The following is a 26,487-nucleotide window of genomic DNA, read 5'->3' on the forward strand; positions in this document are numbered from 1 at the left end:
ATTTCCACAAACTTGATACTAGTTTCTATGGAATACAAAATACTAGTGACACTGTTTAAAGCACTGGCTAGATCCTTGCTGGGATACTCGGTACAGAACCTACTCGTCTCTCTGCCAGAGGAAGCATATTTTTGCCTTAGAGAGAGGGCAAGGAAGCTGATACAAAGTCTGAAAGGAATTGGACATATCCTCCTGGGAGCAAGAAGGCTTTGCGGTGATCTGATGGATGTTTTCAGAATGATAATGGAGATGATTGGTAAGAACACATTGGGATGAGGTTCAAAACAATGGGAGAACCTAAATATTTTTGTTTAAAAAAGCTAAATTATATTGTACGTAAATAGTAAGAAAAGTAATTAATACAGACATTTATTTGTATTGCAGTTGTGTCAAGAGACCACAGCTGAAATCCAGACCCCAAAGGCGCTGTACAGTAACATGTGCCATGGAGGTGGCAATCTAAATATTCACAACAAACAAAGGGGGCGAGACAGAGACACAACAGACAAGTGGAAGTTCGGGAACTGAGGCCCGGAGAGATTAAGGGGGAGATTTCCAAGGCACAAGCAGCAATTACATGACTACCTGCCACTGAAAGTCAATAGGAATGTGGGGGGGGGGTCGAGCTGCCCTTTGTTCCCTTGAAAATCTACAGCATCTCTCAGTGAATCTCCCAGCCTGGGCAGACAGGTGAGCCCTAGCAGGGCTTGAGCTGCTAAGAATGGCAATGCGGACGTTCTGGCTCTGGCAGAAGCTTGGGTTCTTAGGCCTGCCTAACCCTCTAGGTGTCAGAGGCCAAGGTGGGACATCCAGAGAAGTGCAGACAAACCCCTAGGGACTTGGCCAGGGTCTCAAAGAGGGAGTCTGTGGTAGGGCCAGGACTGAGCGCTGATCTCCAGAGTCCAATCCAGTGCCGTTACCAGAAAGCAGCCTTTGGAGAAGTAAGAAACACCACAATGACTATCTCATACAAAGACCCTGTGTACGCTAGGAAGGTGGTCCTGTTTTGAGAGCTGGTGTCTATAATGGGTCCCGGTTGATCTCCCCTAGCCAGGATTGAAAATAGGTCGGCCAAACCTTTACCAGCGGAGGAAGGGACAGGAGAGTTGGGAGGCAGTGCGGAGTTAGCAGGAGACCCATTCCTGTAGCAAATCTCTGGGAAGCTGTGGCTTTGGAGGCCAAACCACTGCCCATTTAAGGTGGCTGCAAGCTGGTCCCCAGGAAAATTGGCTTCTTACTTGTTCGTAGAGTGCCAGGCACATTATCAGCATATCATAAACAATAATAATGTTACACGTGGTATTTCCAGATCATCCAACCCTCCATACAGTCACTATCCACAAATGAATGACCCACAGGTAGAGTATGAAGAAGGAAAGGGCCTGTTTTCCTTTTAACCGAGACACTGATGAAAGAGGAGCGTGAAGATGCCATTGGCCTGGGCGTATTGCAGCCAAAGGGAGTATTTTCCTCTTTATGTGTGCACACAACCCCGGTTGCTGCTAATGCCTCGAAGACACTAAGTGTCTCTGTTTACACAGGCTGTAAATACAGCTCCAGCCCATGTCTCAGCTGCTGTTCAGAGCCATCATGAAGGATTGTTTCTTCAAGCATCTAGCACGGCTCAGAGAATCTTATTATCACAAGAACAAACAACTTTGTGTAGCAGCACTAGAGGCTCATTGCATGACAGGGCTCAAGGTTTCTTTGTTGTTTACCAGAATTGATTTTTAAAGAAAGCACTTTGAATCATAGACTCATTGAAGTTCCAGATGGAAAAGAACTCCAACTGTAAGTCATCTGATTCATCTCCCATCCAGTGCAGGATTGGTCCCTGTTTACTAATGGTTTATGTTCAGCTGTTTGTTAGCTGTTTGTTTAGCATTTTGGAACATGATTCTGCTAGTGATTTAGTTCTAAGAGGCCTTTTCCACTCCTGTATTACAGAAAAGTACAAATTCAAAGGGCTCATTTGGTCTCATGCACCATATAGGCGATGACAGAAGAAACATCAAAGCCAGAGCTGTATAAAGATAAGAGGTTTTGCTTTGCAAATACAGTTCATGTGGGGTGGAAAAACTGCCTGGAAAAAAACCCAAAAACAAAACAAAACCCCACCTTTTATTTTGTCTGAAAATTTGAAGTGAGAATGTTTAAGTAACTTTTTTTTTTCTTTTTGCTAGTGATAATTTTTAGTGGTAAGTCCAGTCAAAAGAGAAAACAAGAATTTAGCAGATCTTGTTGTTGTTCCATTGTCGATGTAACCCCGCAGAGAAAAGTATCTATGGGCCTGTATCACCGTCAAATTATTCCACTCTGATGCTGGCATAACTCCATAAAGTGGACTCAGGCTTTTTATCTCCTCATTTTCCTTGGATCATCGTTTTGTTTTCTTCTCCATTTCCTCCCAATTTTCCTAAGTGTATTAAAGAGAGGAAGCACCTCAGATGTTTGTTCGGTTTCATTTTCCGTGCTGTATTTTCCACTCACTTTCCCTTCCGTTTTATCTAACGACCCAGCAGCCTTACAATTCGCTATCATTTGCCAGTTTGTGCCCTGTACTGTGATAGATTTTCACGCTGGCGTTTGGCATTTTGCAAACAACCAAGCAGCTTTTAGGGGAAAGAGCCACAGCGAGATGGATGGTGTGGCTATTACTAGCTGGAGAAAGGGGTGTGGGTTCTGATTTCGAAATAAAGCTGAAGAGCCAACCTTGGGGACCCAGCTAGCACAAAATTCTCTGTTACTTGCATACTCTAGGGGCACCCATCTTCACCCAGTTCCTAGGGCTCAGGATGTAACCTTACACTCTGCGGGGTTGCAGGGTCTTTTACACCGTAATATCCTACTTAACCTCTGTTTATTAACCAAAACAGAATGCACATGCTAAGCATACAACACTCATCATTCCCAATAAGGCCCATGAACTTTTCTTGATGGCCAGTCAGGATCAGGGCATCTGGGGGACTCCCGCTTCTGCACCGTGTCGTTGGCAGAGTGTTGGGGTCTGGGAGCTCTGATCGTGGGGCTGTGTCCTGGAGTTGGTTCCCAAGCACTTCCTTTTGGACCCCAGTTTATATAGTGAAACTTGCGTCTTGCTTAACTGATCATTTTACTAAAATATCACGGAACAATTTTCTAACCAACCCTACCATATTTTAAAGCAATTCTTTAACCAATCACCCGCCACCTTCATTGATTTACACCTAGCAAAATGATTGTTCCTGTCTGTTGCGTAACTAAAAGAACCAGACAGAGACCGTACCGATAAACAGTAGAGCGGTGGGGACCATAAAGGCAAAACAAGAAGTGTAGATTTTACAGTCACAGCTGTTGATAAGTGATTTCTTGCCAGATGAGATGATTAGCATTCTAAGAGCTGTTTCTTTATCTGGTGATGGTGGGTATTGTTAGGACAGGAGCGCCGCCTTAGCCGCCCGATATCACATTGTCTTAATGTAATTTAGATGAAATGTGAGGATGTGACTTTCAGCATCTTGGCTAATGGCTGCTGCTTTCCTAACATGGCTGCAGACCAAGGTGTCAGACCTTACCATATGGCTACAGGAAAAGGTCTTATCCTTCCATATGCAAGTGCACTAGCTGGCAGAAGGATGAGGCAGATCCTAGCCATGTCCAATAGCTGGCAGATCATTTCCGCTGCAATGTGGCAGCTCTAATTAATGGTAATACTTATATATTTCTATTCCGGTAATGCCCTGTCTTTATTTCCCCTGGCACTCTGGTAGGGCATGAGGCTGCTTCTGCCAATCTCGGAAGCAGGAAATATGCTATATAAATAAATGTAATTAATGTATTGGCATCACCTAAGGTTTATCAACACCCCTGTCCGTTTTCCCAGTATTTTCAAGTTCCTACCCAATATAAAAAAGTCAGCCAGCCAAATTTTAAAGCAGAATGCTCACTTGCACAACGAAAATGGCCCTTTGGGGAGTAAAGCCTACAATGGCTGTCAAAGGGAAAGAGCCATCGGCTGCATTTTTGGTGAAACGCTCTATAAACACATGATAACATTCTCTTGATGAAATTGGATTGCACAAACCATGTTTATATTACCAGGAGTGCCAGATGTGATCTTGTCCTGGGGGGTGCTGTGCACATATCCTTCCCCCAGGGAACTTCGGGAGGGACGTGCCTCCAGTGGAGAGCTGGTCAAAAAAACAGAAATGGGGTTTTGACCAAAATTTTCGGAGAGAAATTTTCATTTCGATCAACGTTTGTGGGTTTTGGGAAATATTTGCAGCTGCAGTTGCAGTTTTTAGTAAAAGTGTTTGGGTTTTGGTAACATTTTTCAGTATTCAAAAAAACGAAGCCAATTTTTTTTTTAACCAAAAATGTTTTTTTGAAAACAAAGAACCAAAAAAAAATGTTGCTTTTCAGTTTCTTTTTTTCCCTCTTTTTGTCAAAAATGGAAACTTTTTCTTGGGACATTTCAGATTTTTTTCTTCTCAAAAGTTCCGCCTCAGACTGGCCTTTTCCAGCTAGCTGTACTCGGGAGATACAGCGTCTCCCAGAGCTCACCAGTGTGGAATAAGCCTTTTGACCTTCCTGAGGTTCCCTGCTTTATGGCTGCCTGGCCCCCCACCTTCGGCCCCACTCCCCCCATTTGAGTCAGCTCGCACATCCTCAGGTGCTAGGATGGAGACCTCCCTGGCATCTGAGGCTGTGGTTTGCTGGGTCCTTCACAAGGAGGGTGGAAGGGGAATGGGGATCTCCTTGTACCTGTCTCCCCCATGCACCAGTACAAGATGAAATCTAGCCCTAAATATAATCACATATTTGTGTTGCCAACAGCCAGGAAGGGGATTTCCCAGAAATGTTATGCAAGTCCGTGTAAGCCTAGGAAGCCCCCTGTCTACATGACATCTCCTCTCAGCCTAGGCCCAATGTGTGAGACTTCTTCTCCTGTCTCAGGTGGGCCATGAGGACCTTGGTGCCTGGACTTTGTAGTTTGCAGGGAGCAACTGTGCACTTGTGCGGCAATGTAAATATTAAAGAATAACATTCAAGTCTCAGCTGAATATGAGAGGCTCAGGGCCAGCCAGAGGTGCATTAGTGGGAAGTGCAGAGATGTCGTCGCAATGGCTGGAGGCAAATTCCCTAAGCAGGCCAGAGGCGAGCAGAATGCCTCTGTGGCACTGGAGAGAATGCTCTCCACACCAGGGATTCCTGCTCCTCTCAGCAGGTACCAGCAGGAAGATGGGAAAGAGGATGCAGGACGCTGGCCATACTCTCCATTCAGTGCCATGCCTCCTTTGGGATTATAGTGTCACCAGTAACACTTGACAATTCCCACCTTTTTGCACTTAGGGTTAGCTACGGTATTGTGGTTTCCCCTCACCTATGTACACTGGGGAGTGAGGGGCTCCCTGCGACCTCTCCCACCCTCCCTGCAGCCATGCAGAGGTAGCCACAATACATCCCCTAATGTTGAACAGGATTAATGGGAGAGCACTGGACTGGGACTCAGGCGACCTGGGTTCTATTCCATCTCTGTTATTAACCTGCTGGGTGACCTGTGCAACTCACATCCCTGCACTTTGCCTCAGTTTCCCCATCTGTAAAATGGGTGTAATGCTGCCCTTCTTTGTAAAGTGCTTTGTGATCTAGTGATGGAAAGAACTGTGTAAGAGCTGGGTAGTAGAAGACAACCTGTGCCCTGCCTGATACTCCTTTCTAGTCTGGAAGGTGAGATGGAACATGGGTAATTTCGGGAACAGTGCAGCCTGCTAGTAAATACCACGAACCAGTGAGCAAATACCCACACATTTCTAGTTACATTGCAGGGCCCAGTGAGCTGTGACAGGATAAGTGTGTAGGTGACACATCATCCTGAGGATGAAGGCTCAGCGAGATGCAATGTACACTTGGCATCTGCAGTGCAAATTAGCTTTAATGATTGACTGAAGGAGTAAGCCTATAAAAAATGGATACGAATGTAAATCATTGAAACTACTCAGGCGTCCACTTGGGGGTAGTAAAGTATTTTGACTGAGCCTTCAGGGAGTTGCAAACGCTTTCTTTTCCCAGCTAGAATGAGTCCTGTTCATATATAGATCGAGTCATCCCAATTCTTTAATGAAAAGCACAATTATTAGAAATGGATCCAGTGTTCTGCTTCAGACCCAATTCCCATTGAACTCTGGGGACCGATGGGGACACAGGAACTGACAGACTGGATCAGACCCAAAATCCAGCCAGTCCAGTATCGTGTCTCTACCAGTGGCCAGTCCTAGATGCTTCAAGAGAAGATCTAAGAACCCTACAGTAGCAGATATGGTCTCACCACACAGGTCTCATCGGGTACGTCTACAATGCAAAAAACCAACCAACACAGCAGTGAGTCTTAGAGCCTGGGTCAACTGAGCTACCAGGCTAAAAAAAGCAGCATAGGCATTTGGGCTTGGGCTGGAGCCTGGACTCTGAAATCCAGCAAGGGGGAGGATCTTGGAGCCTGGCTAGTTTCAGCCCCTTAACATGAGCCCTGCAAGCGCAATTCAGTTGACCTGCACTCTGAGACTTGCTGTAGTGGGGCAGTGTAGCTGTACTCATACACAGAGATTGATTTAAGCCCTGAAGCACAAGGCTTAATGTCCCTTCCAAAATTTTTGTTGTCATTGATTATAATGACTCCAGAGAGCCTTGATATCCGTGTCGGCAGGCAGGCCATTTACAGCTCTTCTTAAGTTCTTGTCTTCAATGACTTCCTGTGGCAGCAAGTTCCAAGCCCCTGGCTTGAATCCAGCTCTAATATATGTGTAATAATGAACAAGCAAGGTATTTCTCTGAAATACACTCAGGTCAATTAGCAACTTCCACATTTGGCTGCACTCCAGGCCATTTCTTCATTTAAAGGGTTCTCCTCGATTCACTTTGGTTCCCGTTGTGAAACACGACATGACTTGATCCTACAATCAGATCTGTGTCTGGGGAGTCTTGTGCCCATACTGAGCCCCGTTGATTTAAGTGGTGTTGATCGATTTCCTCAGATTGAGGCCCATAAAAGTTCCCCAAATTTTGTGCTTCCCAGCAACACTTGTATTCAGCTAAAGTGAAACATGTTTATAAAAGTCCCAGTTTTCTTCATGACATTTTCTTTTCTGATCTCACTAAGCTTCTGAAGTGTACATTCGTGAGTACTTTCCAATACAATATCTCCAGCTTTCAGGATATTCCATGGTGGTTATTAGCCTAATGTTGGTCTTAGACCTCTAGGAGGAGCGTTCTCCTGACGTAGACCTGCATAGGCCTGATGATAGCTAACGACTGACCAGTGGAACCAACTGTAAGTGGCAATACATTAAAAAGTGACGTATACGCAATGACAGGAGGTTCCTGGGTCTGGCAGGACCTAGCACTCAAATCTTCCCACTCAGGGGTGATCTTCCATGGCTCCTCCAGTCACATACAACTGTCCCAAATCCGAGACTCAGCTCAAACCAGATGGATAAAAATACAACAGTATTTTCCCACAAGGATCCTTTCACACTCTTGCACTGGGAAATGGCCATTGGTTGCCATGCACAGAAGCAATGCTGTAAATCAGGCTAAAAATTGTGGCTACTGGCAAGTAAAAATCCCATTGCTGCGGCAGACGTAGACCTATTGGGCTAAGTTCACCCCTGATTTAACAACACTGAAATCAGAGGAATTATACCAGCAGGGACAAATGTAGCCACCTGTCATTACTATACACCAGCAGGGCAGCTACACAGTTATTATGAAATGACAGAACAAATTCTGCATTTACCTGTGCATCCTGTTGTCTCCCCTCAAGAGCTAGCAAAGGCTGTTAGACATTTTGAGAATAATCAGCAGGACTCTGCAAATGCGATATGGTACAAGGTATTTTATCATGCAAACTTTCTGCCTCCAGTCCTAGGTTAGGCTGCATCCTAGCTGCGCGTAGGACAGCTCAGAAGATTGGTAGGCTAACAGTGGTTTTATGCCACTTTTGGGCCAACGTCCCTCAGTCCAGAGATGGCTGTGCATGAGGATGGTCTCTGGTGTACTTTAGAGCAGCCTCAGCGCTACTCGTGTTTATGCCCCCAAGGGCTGTTGTAACGGCTGCGTTTACTGGTGAACACCCTCTCCCCTCCCAGGATGTGCCCTGTGAGCTGGAGGCCAGGAAACGAGTGTTGTAGGAGCTGGTTTTATCTGACCTAGAGATTTCCACAGACTGGGGAAATCAGCGGCCAATTCCAGACAACTTCTCAGCTCTCCTGGAGCCCCAGAGTGGCTGGAGTCGGGGACAGGCTCAGAGGGATCAAGAATAGTCATGACCACCATATCTGCTCTCAAGATGACAGGAACTATTTATTTGTTTTTATACTCAGGTGAAATCCTGCTCCCCTTACGCATGGTGTTAGTACTGGAGCTAGTTGGGAAAGAACTCCCCCCCGCTTTCCTCCCACATGTTAGCAAATACATATATGTTAGGTGTAGTATACACCACATTAATTGGCATTATGCACATGGTATTAATGTAATATACATTGTACATATATATGAGCATTGGGAGGTTATGTTATCTGAATGTATTACTCTCTTCCCACAATTCTGTCCACTCGTGTCAAGCATCCCACAACACTAAGCAAAGCTGAAGTCAGCTTTGGCAATTGAAAACAGGAAATTTGTCGAAGCAAAGATGTTGTGGGGCTGTAGACAGGCTACTAGGATCAGCGCTGCGGAACCAGGGCTGTCTAGCACACAGACACTAAGGGTGCAACTTGCAGGCTGGTAGGCTGGTTGTGAGCAGCCCAAGTTGGGAGCTACAGCAACAAAGCATAGTGAGGCCCCAGAGTTACTGGGGAAGAGGTGACAGCCCTCACTGGTCTGGATTGCACCCCCAAACCCCACAACACCTGATTATTAGGCTTTTTTTTTTTTAAAGAAAAAAGGTTATTTTCATTGACTTTTGTCCCACTCATAGCACTAAATAAAGTCATAGGCCAGTGGAAAGATGAGAACTACAGACAGATGTTCTGTGCATGCACAGGGAGCTTGCATCTTCAGCACAGTCCACCAGATTGCGATCCCCCACCAGGAAGATGCTCTGCTGGGCTGGAATCTCACTGGTGGGGTGTTTGGAGTGCCAGTGCCCGCACCGGGGAGAGATCACATTGAGGAAAGCCGTTCTGAAACGACGGGAAAGCAGGTTGTAAATGATGGGATTCACAGCCGAGCTCAGATAGAAGAAAACACCTAAGAGAGAAAAACAAAGCATGGGAGACATCTAATTAGTGAGTAGTATATGCTCATAAGATAGAGCCTCTACTTCTTAATGTAACAATGAGATACACCGCTCCAATGGCACTAGAAAACAGTAAGATCAGAAGAATGCAGGAAGGGGAATCTGAACTATGAAGGAAGTCTCCTGAAATACCAACATCAATGCTGAATCTATGTGTTGGTCACCTAATTTCCACTTTGGAAGCACATCCAACGTTTTCCTGTGGCAGGCTAAGATCATGCCTCTCTTGAAGAAACTAGCTCTCTTAATGTTCTTGCTGGCAGTAATATAAAACCTTAGACTTTACATTCTCTCCCCTAGCTGAGGCTTATGACTGTCATTTTGATCAGATTCATGGCTTGGCTGAGAAATCCTCCAGGAGAACGTTTGTTACCATGTATACATCAGAGCTGGTTGAATAGCAACAGCGTTGATTGGTGAATATTTTAATGAGTTCAAAGCACTGACTACTGCTCACTATGATTCGTAGTATCCTAGTTTTCATCATTTGTGAGTATTCAAACAACCAGCAGCATCCTGGACGTTACAGGAATTTTAGCACCATTTTTAGATTAAACACAATCCTCAAAGGTAGCTATCAGACCCTGGGAAGCTTTGCAATGAATGCTAGGCTGAAATTCAGGAACAAGCTCCGCTGCTAGTGGAGGTTGATTGCATGATATTGTTTTGTACTGCATGCTCTGGGAACTAATGATTGCTGGACAGTATATCTGACAGCAGGGCTTTGTCGCCTTACTTAGCTCTGAATCTGCCAGCACAGTGGAGGTGCAAAGTAGATCATGCAACACCGGTATGTTTTTCAGCTGCACTCCCTGATTAGCATTTTCTACTCCTTGTTTTCTAATGGGGTCTACCCACTGTGCCCTGTTGGCTAAGGTATAATTTAGGTGTGTTTGGTGAAGTACCACTTGACACACAGGGGAGAGAAGATATGGCCCATTGACAGCACATACTTTTTACAAGTCCCTTTCAGTAAGAAGATCACTAGGCAAAAACTAATTGTTAAGAGTCAGATTTTGCCTTCTGTTTCACTGGTGTAAATTCAGAATAACTGCATGGTCTTCGGTGGAGATCCTGCTGGCTCACATCACTACTCTATGGCCATTACTCCGTGTGAGCCCAATTGTACAACCCTTTCTCACGCTTGTGTAAATAAGCAGAGCCCTACAGCTTTCTGACAAGCAACACATGGGCAAAATCAAGCCTTGGGGGTGTAACTGGGTCTGATTGCACTGACATCATATTGCACCAATGTATTCTGGGAGGGTTTTTTATCTCCTTGCACTGACACATCTGGGATGGCCATGGCTGAAGATGGAAGATTGGATGGAGAGGGCCAGGGATCTAAGATGGCACTGGGCATTCTCTCTCTTTCTCTCTCAGGAGCTTGGCTGGCTGATTCTTGCTCACATGTTCAAGGTCTAACTGATCCCCATAAGTGGGGCTGGGAAGGAATTTCCCCCCAGGTCAGGTTGGAAGTTACCTTGGAGGGTTGGGGTTTTTTTTTGCCTTCCTCTGCAGCATGTGAGTGGTTGTCATTTGCCTGGTGTATCTGGGTATCTCTCACTTAATTATTTCCTTGACATGACGCAGGCCTCAGTCACTGGTGTTCCTTGGTCCTCCCTATGCTCTGCCTCTCCCGCAGGCTATCCTACTTTGGTCTAATATTGGTTGTTGGGGTTAGTGTACGGGTGGCTGGTTGATGTTGGTGGCCTGTGATGTACAGCAGGTCAGACTGGATGATCTGGTGGTCCCTTCTGCTCTTAAACTCTAGGACTCTATGATATCTTGTATTATATGGGTTCAAATTCTGCTCTGCTGTACCAGTGTACATCCACACTTAATGGGGTCATTCCAATTTTACATCCGTTAACTGACAACAAAATATGGGCCATAATATTCGTCTCTCCTTTTTCATATTGTCTACATAAAGTGAACTAATTCAGTACCCTTAATGCAAGGAAAAAAACATTTAATAGAAGCATCTGGATGCAGACTTGATTCAAGAGAACAATCATGCATTTGTATTATTGCTACCCTTGTCCTTCCTTTCCCGTTCCCCAATTTTATTTATTTATTATCTCCATGTGTTACATCATGTCTGACTTTATTTGATAAGCTTTTGGGGAGCAAAGACAGCATCTTGACTTGTTTCTGTGAAACACCTAGCACCCATTTGAATGCACAAATATAATAAAGTATCATAATCTATTTAATGGAGACACTGGAAAGAACTCTGAATAATATAATTGAGGAATGTTTGCAGAGTTCTAGCTGTTTTGGTCCCAGGATATTTGAGAGACAAAGTGGGTGAGATAATATCTTTTATTGGATCAACTTCTGTTGGTGAAAGAGACCAGCTTTTGATCGACTCAGAGCTCTTCTTTAGGTCTGAAGAAAAAGAAAAAGACCCGTGTAACTGCAAAACTTGTCTCTTTCATCAACAGAAGTTGACCCAATAAAAGATATTACCTCACCACCTTGTCTCTCTAATAACTAAGGAATAACATTTGAGTATCAATATATTTCTGAATAATTTACTCACAGGTTGCCTGAAAAAAATCTTATTCACAAAAATTCTTTCCCCCAGCTCTACTGATTAGCAAACCCTAATAACAACAGTTACCTGACACCACATGGATCAAGTTGAACACATTGGCCAACGGCTCAGTCCAGTCCACGACGAAGCTGAAGAAGAGTCGATCGATGTGAAATGGGGCCCAGCATATGGCAAATACCATCACTAGAACAACTGATTTGGAGAAAGGAAAAGAGAAAGAGAATTACAGAAGTATATGGCCTGTTACTTTGCACTGATTGAATTAGGTCCAGTAAGCAGGATGAAAAGTCCCAGGTGGCTACAAGCATTTGTCCAGTGGGAATCTCAGCTGGTTCATAAGCTTTGCTTTCCCCTCTGCTGTCTGCCATGCTCTCCGCAAAATTAACTTCAGACTGAAAGAGAAATTTCCAATCAATTTCTCTCTGGTCTGCAGTCAGCAAACATTGATTTTTTAAAATACTCCGATAAGTTTCTAGTGGAGCTGATAATAGTCAGTGGTTTTTAGCTTATGTGGCACTTCATACTAAGCAAACTTTGGAGGAGCCAGCAGGATTCATGCTATCACTGGGGCTTTTACTTGATGGCCTCTTGAGCGGTCACCCTCTCTCACTGCAAAAGCAAAGCTCATGGCTCAGGACTAATTTCCAGTGGGCACTGCCTGTAACTTGCAGGGTGGCGAGTCAGACCCAAGGGACTGTCCTATGATTTTCAGACTGGGTTGCATCCATTCAGATCCCTGACATGCTGACCAGCACCAAACAGGTTAAGGGTTTGCCCCTTTCCCTCCTCACCAGCTCGATTACTCAGTCACAGACTAACTGGCATTGCAGACAGATAGGAAAGAAATGCCGGCTGAATTCAGAATTCCAGTGCAAGGTTTCAAATGGTGAGTTAAAGTTGTCTCAAAGCCTTCTGACTGGGAGATGCTATTTCCTGAAATGTGTTGAGTGGTTTAGATTTCTTGGGTAGTTCATGTTCCGACTGCAGGGCCTGCCTGGTAGTGGTGGCTGGCTGTATATGCTTTAAAGACAGCCCTAAGTTAGGGAGTGATGTTTGTGCTTTCAAGGCTGTTGGAGCTCAGGTGCTCAAGTGGTAGGCCTGCATGCGGCTCCACATCTTGCCATGAAACATTGAGGACACTGATAGAAGTTGGGATGAGTGAAAGCAAGAGTAAATGATGGGAGTAGATTGGCAAGAGCTGTCTTCAGAAAGGTGCAGCACATGATGCCAGGGGAGGTGATGCCTGTGCAACAGACATTCACCAACCTGCATCTGGAGGGTTTAGGGAAAGATTCTATATAGACAACACATATGTATGTATTTATTGTTTCAGAAGTTTGCAATTGCTGGAAGGGGGACAATAGTGAATTTTAGCTCTCATCAGGGCAATGCAGGATCAGTCACACGTGGCTAATAGCAGAGGTTAGAGATGAATATAACACAGGGAGCTGCTGAGCAAGCTTCTTGAACACATGGCTGCTAATTCACCGTAACCGTGATGGGAAAATCCCTCTACTAATCCAGGTCTGGAACCCCACATGTCTATCCCAATGACCATCAGTCCCATGGTCTGTAAGCCCCCAGCTAAGCTTTTCTGGGTCAGAGATATCCAATGGGGCCTATTTAGGGAAGGGGTTATTTGTCCTTAATGTGAACTGTTCGTCAAACCTATTTCGCCTGTGAATTAAACTCAGACTTCACCTTCAACTTCTCTAGGCTTTTTTCTGCACCTTCTTCCCCATGTTAAATAATACATATGAAAAAAGGACCAATTACTTACACAACATCTTGGTGACTGATTTTCTGCACGGTCTCTGAATATTCACAGCCATTTCATCAGCTGCCAAAGATTTCTCTCCTCTCAGCTGGCCAGGGGAAAAAGAGGGAAAGAAACAATGTGATTTCCTCTGAAGCAGTATGGAGTCCGACTGGCCACACTAAGAATTCTCCATTCCAATTCTATGGTAAGCTGGTCTGGGAAAGGATTCAGAGTAGCAGCCGTGTTAGTCTGTATCCGCAAAAAAAACAGGAGTACTTGTGGCACCTTAAAGACTAACAAATTTATTGTAGCATGGGACACAAATCTGACATCAGGAATCATAACATTCAAAAACCAGTGGGAGAACACTTCAACCTTCCTAACCACTCAGTGACAGACTTGAAGGTGGCAATTTTGCAACAAAAAAACTTCAAAAACAGACTCCAAAGAGAGACTGCTGAACTTGAATTAATATGCAAACTAGATACCATTAACTGTGGTCTAAATAAAGACTGGGAATGGTTGGGTCATTACACCAATTGAATCTATTTCCCTATGTTAAGTTCTCCTCACACCTTCTATGGGCCATCTTAATTATCACTTCAAAAAGTTTTTTTTCCTCCTGCTAACGATAGCTCATCTCAATTGATTAGACTCTGCCTGTTGGTATGCATACTTCCACCTTTTCATGTTCTCTGTATGTATAAATATCTCCTGTCTGTGTGTTCCATTCTATGCATCCGAAGAAGTGAGCTTTAGCTCACGAAAGCTCATGCTACAATAAATTTGTTAGTCTTTAAGGTGCCACAAGTACTCCTGTTTTTTTTGGTCTGGGAAAGTTGAGTTAAGTAAATCTTGCTCTACAGTGCCACCTATTGGTGGCTTAGAAAGGACATTAAATGAGTTCAACCTGCCTTTGAAGGAAGGGTCTTAGTGATTTCAGGCATGCATATAGTGAAGAAGAGATGTTGTATATGTGGACAATCATTTTGTTTTAACTGACTTTAGTGGTGGTTCTGGAGTGATACTCTGGAGACTGTGGAAGAGAGGCCAAGGAGCATTTTTTTGCTTTTACAAAATATTGCCAGTTTGGTTTGGGTTTTGCTAATATCAACCTTAAATCAAGGGTAGTTTGGAGCCAAGAAAGTTCAGAATAAGGATGTGGCTGGTACGATAAAAGGATTTAGTTTTGTTCCATTACTAGAATGGGCAAATCAAGGTATTGGGCTTTGCAAAAATATGCTGATTTAGTTTGTTTTTTTGCAAAAGGTTCAGATAAAAGGTTCTGGGTTTTTCCCCCCCACTTCTAATCTGGCAAAACAAAGATTTAATGAAAATTTAGGTTAAAAACAAATAGATGTTTTGGATCTCAAATAATGTACATACAAAGTATGCTTCTAAGTCAGTTTGAAAAATAAAACAACAACCAAAACTCTCATTGACTGGTGTAGAGTAGGATTCAGGCTATAAAATCTACATAAATTCAGCTTTGTTTTGTCTTCCTGCAAAATATCCACTACTATTTTATTCCCGGGTCCTATGCAATCATCTAAAATCCCTGTGATCTGAAAATACTGACTAGGGGCTTGATTGAAAGGGCTCAGTGGAAAGATACTTATGGACTTCAATGGGCTTTGAATCAAACCCTAACTATTTAGGCTAACTTGCTTGGAATTAATGTGATGAGTAGAATCCTTGTATTCCATCAAGCAGAGAACCCTAGTGCAGCACATGCTCAGATTCAAACACACACCAATCAATTACAACAAAAAAAGTTAATACTTTCTGAGCAGATTTCCCTGGGCTTTTAAACAACAAAAACAAGGCGATAAAGCAAACAGAGACAACTTGTTATCTCTCCCTACTCCAGACTAAAATGATTAATGAGATTAAAATTAATCCCAATTAATTCTTGATAATCTAATATTTACTGGAGTGCTTTTCTGATTAAAAGAGCTGAGATCAGGTGGTTTAATGAGGAACAGGCCATTAACTGGTCAATCAGAGGGAAACTCACTTTTGATGTGATTTTATTTGGAACTAAAGCTGGTTGCAAAATGGAATTACCATCCCATGGACAATTCCAACATTCTGAACTTTGTTTTGTTTCCAAATTAAAAGAGAAAATATCAATTTCTAAATTTCATCCAGAACAGAAATTCCAAATAATTTCAATTCAGAAATACCAGAACTTTTGATATGATAATGCCGAATCTTTCATTTGTTTGATTTTGATAATGTCAAAATGTTTCCTTTCAATATGGTCAAATGTTTCATGTTACTAACATTGAGACACTATAATATAAAATATATAATATTTACATTACTAATATGTATAAAATATAACTCTTAAAATGGTACAGAATTGACAAAGTTTAAACAATTCATTTCAATACTTTCCCAGAGAAAAATTTAATTGAAATTGACCTGTTCCCGTGAAATGTTTTGATTCTGACAAAACAGCGTCTTTTGATAGAAAAGTATTTTAACAATAAACTTTCAACCTGCTATAGCTGAGATCATCTGTAGAGATCATTTAATTGGGGCCCAGACATTTTGATTTTAATTGCTGACTATTCAGCCATTTTTTTTAGTGAAGATTTTTCAGTACCTGCAGAATGACAGTTTAGCTTTTATTATATGGGAAAATATATGCATAGAGACAGAAGCCAAAAATAACTGATCTAATAAAATATTCCCGGGAGAAGAGGATATTTCATCTTTTTACTGACCTGTTACATTTTAGTTTTCTGTTTCATGATTTATGATTAATTACAGCTTATATATTTTTCAAGAGTGTTTTAACTGTGATAAAAGGCAGGCATGCTTTTATATTGATTAATTATAAGGTAGGACTCACACTTGGGAAGAAAATAGATAATATTTTATGCAACTACAAAGCAACTTAACTTTGCCATGTTTTTCATTATTTTATTTGCCATTTTTACGCATAATCAATGTTGTTTAAGGAGTAAACTTGATTGATATGTACCATATGTAAACATTCATAAATGTTTGCTTAGATTGATTAAAAACTTTAGTTTCCCATCAGTGGTTTTTCAATCTCAACAGCCATTTATTCTAAGAAGGTTCGAAAGCCATAGAGAATATATTGCTAGGACAGAGTAATAAACCATAGAAATGTGGGTTTTTTCTTCTGTGCAGTGGCTTTGATAGCACTGTGATGCCTGGTCTTCTGACTCTCCAGGGACACTGCGTTGTGGTGGGAGGATCAAAGAGAAGGCATAAGTGAGCCATCAAGAGGGAGAAAATGCTGTGATGTGTGCCTTAGAAATGATTACTAGATAGTTGGAGTAGGGGCTTTTGCATGCATTCTTGTCATCTTTGTGTCAATGCTAACATTTAACGCAATGAACCATGTGTGAGATTAGCTCAGCTGTCTGAAAACCAATTCCACATACATGCTCTGAGAAAATAAAAGATGTGCGGAGCAAGGAGCCAGAAATGCGGTTTAGCCATATATTTATATATTGGAGTATGGTCTACGAGGTAACAAATGTTATTGGGTGAAATTCTGCCCTCTCTTACAAGTCCACTGAAAGCACTGGAACCATTCTTCTGTAGGTCACTGGCTCAAGTCTGACCAAAGTTAGTAGTAACCAAAAGTAGTTGTCGTCTGATGAAAAGTTTGGTAGCCTTGCCTTACTGTCTATGCAATTGTCATAAACAGACAGTTAAGGGTTAATTCCTCTTTTACCTCTAAGGGGTTAAGAAGCTCACATAATCTGGCTGACACTTGACCAGAAGGACCAGTAAGAAGATAAGATACTTTCAAAGAGGGAGGAGGAAAAAAGTCTTTTGTCTGTTCTGTGGGTGTTTTTGCAGGAGTCAGAGATCCAGAAAACAACCTTCTAACCCTTGTTTAAATTAGTGAGTATTTAGATAGGAATGTGGTAGATTTCTTTATTTTTCTCTTTGTCATTTCTTTTGAAAACATAGAGGGAGAATCAAATTGGGTTTTGTGTAACTTTAAGATTTTGCCCAGAGGGAAATCCTCTGTGCTTTGAATCTGTTGTCTGTGAGATCATCTTGCTTTCTAATCTCACAGAGGTATTCCTTTCACCCTTTTTCTTTAATTAAAAGTCTTCTTTTAAGAACCTGATTGATTTTTCCTTGTTTTAAGATCCAAGGATTTTGGATCTGGGCCCACCAGGAATTGGTGGGGGGAATTTTATGGAGTCTACCCAGGAAAAAGGGTATAGAGACTTGGGGGAGTGAAATTAGTCAAATCCTGCCAGGAAAGGGGGGATAAAGACTGGGAAAAATTGGGGGAAGGCAGATTTCCCAAATGCCTCCCCCTCAAACGTTGTGTTAAAACATTTGGTGGTGGCAGCGACTGTTTTGCCTGAGCTGGTAAAAATAAGATTGGGGTTATTCATGCAGGTCCCCACATCTGTACCCTAAATTTCAGAGTGGGGGGGACACCTTGGCAGCAATAACAAAACACTCTGTCAACAAGGCGTCTAGGAGCACCAGCATGATGTGAATTGGGTGGGCGGAGTTTGATTTCCGGTGGACAGATGTCACAACAGCAATTGGCAGCGTTGTAGCTGTGTTGGTCTCAGGACACTAGAGAGCTGGGGAAGGAAGCAGAGCTCTTTGGAGCTCGAAAGCATTTACCTTCCACCAACAGAGGTCGGTCCAATAAAAGTTATTACCTCACCCACCTTGTCTCTTGCAACAGCAATTGGCAGCATCAACTAAAGGGCCAGGGACTGGATCGGCATGGAAACAGACCTGTCCTCTCCCTTTAGTGGTGGTTTCCTCAGGTCAAGATTTGTAACAGTAATTCTCCAATTTTTTTGTTCTGTGGGTCACTTAATAAAAACGGAGATCCTCAAGGACCACTGCACCTCCCACTGGCTGGTTCTCTTGAGGGTTTATAGCCACCATGATGGGGAGCGACAGGGTCCAGATTGGGGCTCCTCAATCAACCTTCTCCAGGGGCTGGGGGTGGCAACCATGGGAGCAGGGGAATGCCTCCTAGGCCCAATGTGTCTCTTCAGTCATGGGAGATTCTCAGATGGGGACACTGTCTTGTGATGTGAGAGTTATTCTATCGCCCTGATTGCACTGCTAATAGATGGTGGGATTTCCCCCACCCCCATAAGCTATTCAATATCTCCCTCCGCACCATGATTTGCTCAGCTTATAGAGAGCTGGTTGAATGATTTATATTCAACGAATTATTTAGGCAATGAAACCTGCAAAAATGTTTTGCATGCAATATGCATCAGATAGCTGTGCACATTATTCTCCTGGCACTGGTCTACTGACATCACTTCCCAGCATGCTGTTTGATGGACATGGGGATCAGGGACAGAATTCTGGAATGTGTTCCCACAGAGAGACTTGGTGACCACATCGGCGTTATGTGGTTACCTCAGAACGGGTTGATTCCCTCAGAATTTGCCTTGCATTTATGACTGTGTGGCTCAGAGGTATATCTATGATCCGGTATGTAAAGTTACTTATATAGCCACTATCATAACAGCATCTGAGGAGGGCAGGGTGGAAAACACCTTTCCTGTCCCATGAGAATTTTTTTGAGGTTTTGAACTTATTTTGAACCTATTTTCCATGACATCAAACAATCATCGGATAGCAATAATTTGCAGCTACTACTGACCTGCACAGAATTCGAACAGGCAAAGCAGAAGCAAAAGGTTTTATATGCCCTTACCAATCACCAGAGCCATCAGAACACACACAACTGTCTTTGTGTGTGTATTTATCTCCAGTGAATTTTGCCATCAATTTATAAGCAGAAATTCCCTCTGATTTCAATGGAGATTTCTAGTTAAAAATAAATGGCTCAATATAGGCCTAATACTTTTAGCAACAACACAAAATTGGAAGGTACAGCATGCTGCAGGTTCATATTGGATACACTGTTGATGTTCCATTAGTTTGAAAGGCAGGGACCGCGAGCGAATGCCTTGTACAGCAGGGATTTTTTTTTCAAGTGGCTCCACTCTGTATTTGTCAGTTCCTTACGGTACTCCCATCATACTTCCCGCTTTGACATAGTCTCTCCTCCTCATCCTTCCAGCTACCTGTTGCACTCAAGAGCCATCTGGCTAGAGCAGCCAGGACAGCAACCAGGACTTAGCAAGGGATTAGTCCTGCAAGTGGCTGTGTTGAGGGCACACTGCATTGTGAAGGAGATACTCATAGAATCACAGAATATCAGGGTTGGAAGGGACCTCAGGAGGTCATCTAGTCCAACCCCCTGCTCAAAGCAGAACCAATTCCCAACTAAATCAACCCAGCCAGGGCTTTGTCAAGACGGCCCTTAAAAACCTCTAAGGATGGAGATTCCACCACCTCCCTAGGTAACCCATTCCAGTGCTTCACCACCCTCCTAGTGAAAAGCCCTGCTGTGGATTTACTGAGCTGCTTCTTCATGGGTCATTCTTTCTTCCTGCAATGCAGTATCACAGGGTATTCCTTTGGGCAGGGCTGAGAGAAGCAACTGGACTCCCCGATTCTCCCTCTTCCAGAGCACTGGCTGGGAATCTCCTAACTAAAAGGAAACTTCCCCCGCAATATTGCCTGAGCTGTTCTGAATTTTTTCACTTCAGCATTACTGAAAGCACACGATGCTCAGACGGGGGCAGGCCCTTGGGATTTATTAACTGATTTCATGCTTATCACTGACAAGATGTAAATTGTCTATGCCTGAAAATGATCTGACTGGACCGTTTGTCAATCCCCTCCATTTAAAAATTAAACATTCTGCCCTGACATAACTTGTGTTGAAGCCAATTGATCTGTGCCAGGGATAGATGTGGCTTAAAATGGAGCGGTGTATTATGAGCATAAAACAAAGTAAATAGGCATAATTGAATGGACACCCAGCCCTTATGAGGTAGAGACTGAACAGAACAGAGCATTGGGAGCATTCATAAATCTGTGCGTGTGAGCTGTGCTTTGAATGATGACTTGGAAAGTCTGGGGCAATGGTGAATAGCTACAGTTCTTTATGTGAAGCAAAGGCTTTTCATTCCCTGTTTTAAGCTTTTCAGCTATTACAGTATCAAGAAAACAGAAATTAGTGCGCAATGTGCTCTGAAATGCAGGTAAAGATACTGAGTGAACCTGTGCAAAGACCCCCACAATAATCACTACATTGCAGTTTTGCAGAAGTTTAACCCATTTGCCCCTTCAAAGATCTGCTGTTTGCTATAACTTTTAGGCTATTTATCACCATCGATTGTCACTGATGCTGCAGGTGAGTCTTTTCTCCCCCCTTTAAGTGACACAAAGCAGTAGATAGCGAGGCTATGTATTAACATGGCAACAGACATTTGACTGCTGATTCTTGTTCTTAGCACGATTAGTGTCATGGTCCGTACACCCATGCGCCTCCCCATGTTTTCTGTGTAAGTCAGCCAAGCTAGTTTTTTCTGCCTTACAGCCAAAGTCACATTCACGTTTACTAGTTATATACATATTTAAAAAAAAACAGAAAAAAAGTAAACCAGCCACCCAGTCTACATAGCAGTGTATTTCATAGTTGTGCAGTGAATAAAGGTGCATTAGTACGGTAAGATATAGGTTGTTCCCTCCCGTCTCATCTTCATTCAGTGATGCTCATTCACAAGAAACTCTAGTGTCTGGAGGGAGTATAGATGTGAAATACTAGCATGATGTGTGTCTCCCTAGAAATTCACTCACTGAAAAGAAATCATTTGCTGAACGTGCTGTCTGCAGTAGTAAAGCAGCAGATCGATTTATGGCAGTTTGCATGTGAATTTTTAATAAAAGAACATCGGCTATAACGCTGTTCTTTCCACAGTTACTGCCTGCCTGTGTCGGAGAGAAAAGATGCAGTGGAAATTCTAAAGCCACAAGAGAGGGAGAGGCAAATAATGCATAAGATTCAGTCACTACCTCCTTTTTATTCTTTTTACATTTTCTCTTTGTTGAAAAATATGGAAATGGGCCGGGGGAGGGGAAGGAGGGAGGAGGAAGAGGATTAATACATATTACAGTAAACGGCAACTGAGACCTAAACCAACGATACTTAAAATATATTGGGCCAAATGTATCCCCCGGGTAGCTGTTTTAACTCTATAATGGTGAATCTGATACATTGTTTCCTGGGCTCCCACTTGAAATGGTTTCCCTTGTCTGTGGATGGAAAGACAGCAGATGCGGGCACTTTTACACAAGGAAGGAACACAGTTGAATTTGGACTTACTTTCAGCCCCATCAGGTAGTACAGCACACTAATGACAGCCATGGGTAACACATAAAAGAGGAAGGAAGTGACCTGGATGATACAATTGTAGATCCACATGGGCGTGACCACAGTGCAGGTAGCCGAGCCAGGGACCAGCGTGCCATTGGGGAAGTACTGCAGCATGATGCCATGGGTGCTGGTATTGGGCAGAGAGAAGAGGACAGAGAGGATCCAGAGCACGATGATAATCCTCAGGGCACGTTTCCTGGTGCTGTCCAGCTTGGCTCGGAAAGGATGGAGGATGGCTATGTATCTCTCCACGCTGAGAGTGCTCATGCTCAGGATCGAGGCAAAGCACACCGTCTCGAAGAGGGCTGTCTTGAAGTAGCACCCTACCGGGCCGAACAGGAAGGGGTAGTTGCTCCACATTTCGTAGACCTCCAGGGGCATTCCAAAGAGCAGCACCAGCAGGTCTGAAATGGCCAGGCTGAAGAGATAGTAGTTGGTAGGAGTTTTCATGTTCCTGTGCTTAAGGATCACCAGGCAAACTAAAAGGTTGCCCATCACCCCAACCACAAAAATCAAGGCATACACCAAAGCCATGGGCAAGAACAGATGGCTCCGTTTGGGTCCACATAAAAAGGCTAGGTAATCCTCGGTGCTGTTTAAGTATCTCCTGAAAACGTCCTCCTTCACAGATAGGTGATCAAACCATGAGATATTAGTGAACCAGTCCATTGTCGGTTTTGTTGGAAAGTATCTCTACTCAGATCCAGTCTTAACCAGGCTAGTTAAGGCTTCCCTGCTGCAATTTACTCACTTCTAGAAACAGAGAAAGGAAGAGAGAGACACACACGGATGCCCTGCTGGACCTGACAGCACAAAGACACTGAGAGGTATAAGTGAGTGTATACGGCTGGACTCAGTTGAGGTTTTGCTGTTATAACAGCTGTTCTCTTGTGAGGAGTCCTTAGACAGAAAGCCCCTCCTTTCACACATAGTCATTGGCCAGCTATATGCATCGGATTATATGATAATAAAGGAGGTCCTGGCTACTCATATCAGCTGCCCTGCCTGATGCATTTCCTGAATTGGAAATGTGGAGTGAATAGAACTGGGAATCTGAAATATTGGATGCAAGACCAGCTGCAAGATGCTTGTTCTTGTCACAGTATGAGAGACCAGGCATTGCGAGCTCAGTCTAAAAGCTTTTACAAAGTTAACTAAAGCTACCTCCAGCTGGAAGCTACAGAGAAAAATTATTGTTTTTTCCAGGGACAGATTTCTAAGTCACTACTGATTTTAGTAATCTGCTTTTTATGGCAACAAGCAATAGCAAATAGACTGATTTTCTCTCAATAGAGAGCTGCTTTTTTAGTTCAACAACTAGAATTAGTCAAGCTTGCTTTTTCATGCTTGCATTTGTTTAAGCTATGAAATCGTTTTGCTTGGTACCAGCAAAGGATTGTATTTGTCCTTGTTATTAATATCAGGTATTTTGGGGCACTAGCATTTTGAGAGACTACATTTAGTTTCTAGGAGCATAGTTGGGATGCGGATCCTGTTTTGTCAGAAGCTCTTTGGCCTGTAAATCTATGGAGAAAAAAGTTTCTTTTTTGAGGAGATTTTTGGTACTTCCTGGTCTGACGTTTGTTGGATGGTTCTAATCAGTTTACACTTTACCCCTGTCGATTCACACCATCTCTTGATTTCTCCACAATAACAAGCCTCCTGCATATGTGTTTACATGTGCCACAGAACACACCTTCCTGAGTGCATGACAGTATCACACAAGATCAATTATCTCTTTATTAATGTTCAATTCTTTACTGAACTAGCATAACACAGACATTGCTTCAAAACAAACAAACAATAAACATAGCAGTAAGTACTATTCTTCTGTAATGTAGTAAGTTTAATTGGTTGGAAGAAGGGAGTTAAAAAAAGCTGTGTGGAAACTGATAAGTTTTCGCGATCCAGTATGTGACATGGCTTCTGATAAGGAATGTTATCAGATCCTTATGAGCAGACAAAGAATGTTTTCTGGCTTGTACATTTTAAAAACACGGAAAGCTGCTGTTTTGATGTGACCCACCAAAAAAGAACATGGGTGAAATTTGCCCAGGTTTGGAAGGCCAGGGCAAAGCCCCCTGCACCAGGTAAGCACTAAGCGGTGGAGGTGTCTGTGGGTGGGGTGGGCCGCATGGTACAAAGACCATTCTTAGGACCCTCTGTGCTTCACAATTAGAATGTTTTCACATCTTGCCCTCTCCCCCCCAGCCCCCATATACGCAGGGGAAGAATGCAGCAACAGTGGGGTGGGACTCCATCTGCCCCATCCCTGGCACACCGTCTCCCCACACATCTGTGCCCCCCATGCCAAAGGGCAGGAAATCAGGTGGCATAAAGCTGGCTATGCTGTATACACACAACATAAGGATTCCTCCATGCTCAGTAAGCCTCAGCAGCCTCTTTAGGCCGGCTTAAAGTCCCTTTTGTGCTGAATATCTGCACAAAGAGCCCTTAGTATCGCACCCAAACAGTAGACACAGACTAAAGATGAAAAAAAAATCTTTATCACTTAGGACCATAGTAAGTGCTGGTCAACTATGCGCCATCTCACCCAGTGTCCTGACACTAGATGTTTCTAAGGAAGATACACGAAACCCTGCAGTCAGCAGTTATGAAATAATATGCTCACAAGGAGAGCTTTTTCCTAACCCCCATTAGTGAGTGGTTGGCTTATATCCCGAAGTAGGAGGGTTTAGATCCCTTCCAGTGTTATTATTAATCTTTCCTTATATAACTTGTAGCTGTTTGACAGCAGAGGGTAGGCTGACCAGAATGCAAAATGAGGTGGGGCGTATAGTTGAGTCTATAAGACAAACCCCCTCATACTGGGATGTCTGGTCACCCTAGCAGAGGGCCTCAGTCCAGCTCATGATAAAAACCATTGTAATAGGCACCAGTTAGCACCCCTGATAGCAGCAACAGCTAACAGACCAAGGATTGAGCCTACATGAAGACTGAACTCCATTCCCAGCTTTACAACAAGCACACACAGAGTCCGACCTGGGGCACATAGAAAGACTTTCACCTCTTTACTGTGTATGTAGCTGAAGACAACTGAGTGAAAACTGACATGTACTCGCTACTTAAAGTAAGAAGCATTTCTCTTGTGATAATTGCAACATGCCTATCACTTATCTCACATGTAGTCCTCCTCCATTTGCCATTACCCCTCTGAGTTGTAAAGTATATTTCGGGCCAAGAAGAAGAAAATCTTCATTTAGCCATGTGGAATGTTTCAAGGGACTGTGCCGTTGTGTGCAAGGAATGTGTATCCTTTTGCCCTCTTTCTTCAGGTATCAGATATTTCTTTCAAAAGGCTTTTAACAAATTCAGAGTCTACTTTTAAGGTATTTTAAACTGCTCTTGAATATCTGGACTTCAGCTAGGAAGGAGCAGAAGAACTGCCATGCGGGAAGTGACCCATGGTCCTTATATGCAAAAGCATGCCTCTGACAATGGCCAATACCAGACGCTTCAGAGCAAAGTGCAAGAGGATGTTCAATGAGACACTTGCAATCGTGCCTCTTGCAATCAAACCCCTTAATCTTCCTCTTCTTAGTAGTCATGACTTTTCATTAACCTTTCACTCATTTCTCATTTCTTTCCACTTCTCTTTCTTTCTTTAAACAGGCCCCAGCAGCCCCGTCTGCTAGTGCAGCATCAATATGAAATAAGATGATGATGGTTATAATGCTAACTGGTGCAAACATGATCCTGGAATTTTGGAGACATCCGCTTTGACGGAGACTCGGGATTATTGCTACATACTTAAAAAATATCCACTGAGGAGTCTTTCCATTTCTTTAAAGTAATTGAAAAGGAAACTTAGGTTCCACTCAGCTTGCACTTACTGTTATGGAAAAGAAAAAGAGGAATCATAGAACTGTAGGGCTGGTCGGGTGCCTCGAGAAGTCATCAAACCCAGCCCCCTGCTCTGAGGCAGGACCAGGTAAACCTAGACCATCCTTGACAGGGGTTTTTCCAAGTCTGTTCTTAAAAACTTCCAATAATGGGGATTCCACAACTCCCCTTGGAAGCTTAACACCCCTTATTGTTAGAAAGTTTTGCCTAATATCTAACCTAAATTTCCCTTGCTGAAGATTAAGCCCATCACTTCTTGTCCTACTTCTGTGGACATGGAGAATAATTGATCCTCATCTTCTTTATAACAGACCTTTGCATATTAGAAAACTGTTTTCAGGTCCCCCCCACCCAGTCTTCTTTTCTCAGGACTAAACATGCCCAGTTTTTTTAACCTTTCCTCAGAGATCAGGTTTTCTGAAACTTTTATCATTTTTGTTGTTCTTCTTAGGACTCTCTGCCGTTTGTCCACATCTTTCCAAAACTTTCCAGAACTGGACACAGTCCTCCAGCTGAGGCCTCACCAGTACCAAGTAAAGTGGTACAATTACCTCTCATGTCTTACATACGACACATCCAGGACATTTACAAAAAGCCAGCCAGGCAGCTACCCTGCTAATTATACCTTTGAGGGGAAAGCTGCTTTACTGTAAAAACAACAAAGTTACTGGAAGGTGCAGTATGCCAACCGTATCCAATCCCCAGGCGCCTGACTTTCTTTCTGTGTGCTCACTCTTTTGTGTCTATTTCCA

At 43.2% G+C, this 26,487-nt stretch overlaps 1 protein-coding gene across 1 annotated transcript; it reads right to left on the minus strand.

Moving 5' to 3' along the window:
- Positions 1 to 8,965: 8,965 nt before the first annotated feature.
- NMUR2 (neuromedin U receptor 2) lies at positions 8,966 to 22,540 on the minus strand. Its single transcript, XM_045028252.1, has 4 exons — positions 21,821 to 22,540; positions 13,615 to 13,699; positions 11,901 to 12,026; positions 8,966 to 9,225 (listed from the first exon to the last, which is right to left on the minus strand). The coding sequence occupies exons 1-4, from the start codon at positions 22,538 to 22,540 to the stop codon at positions 8,966 to 8,968; spliced, it is 1,191 nt and encodes a 396-aa protein (XP_044884187.1).
- Positions 22,541 to 26,487: the final 3,947 nt, after the last annotated feature.

Source organism: Mauremys mutica, chromosome 8, assembly GCF_020497125.1.
Source record: "Mauremys mutica isolate MM-2020 ecotype Southern chromosome 8, ASM2049712v1, whole genome shotgun sequence".
NCBI classification, from domain to species: Eukaryota; Metazoa; Chordata; order Testudines; family Geoemydidae; genus Mauremys; species Mauremys mutica.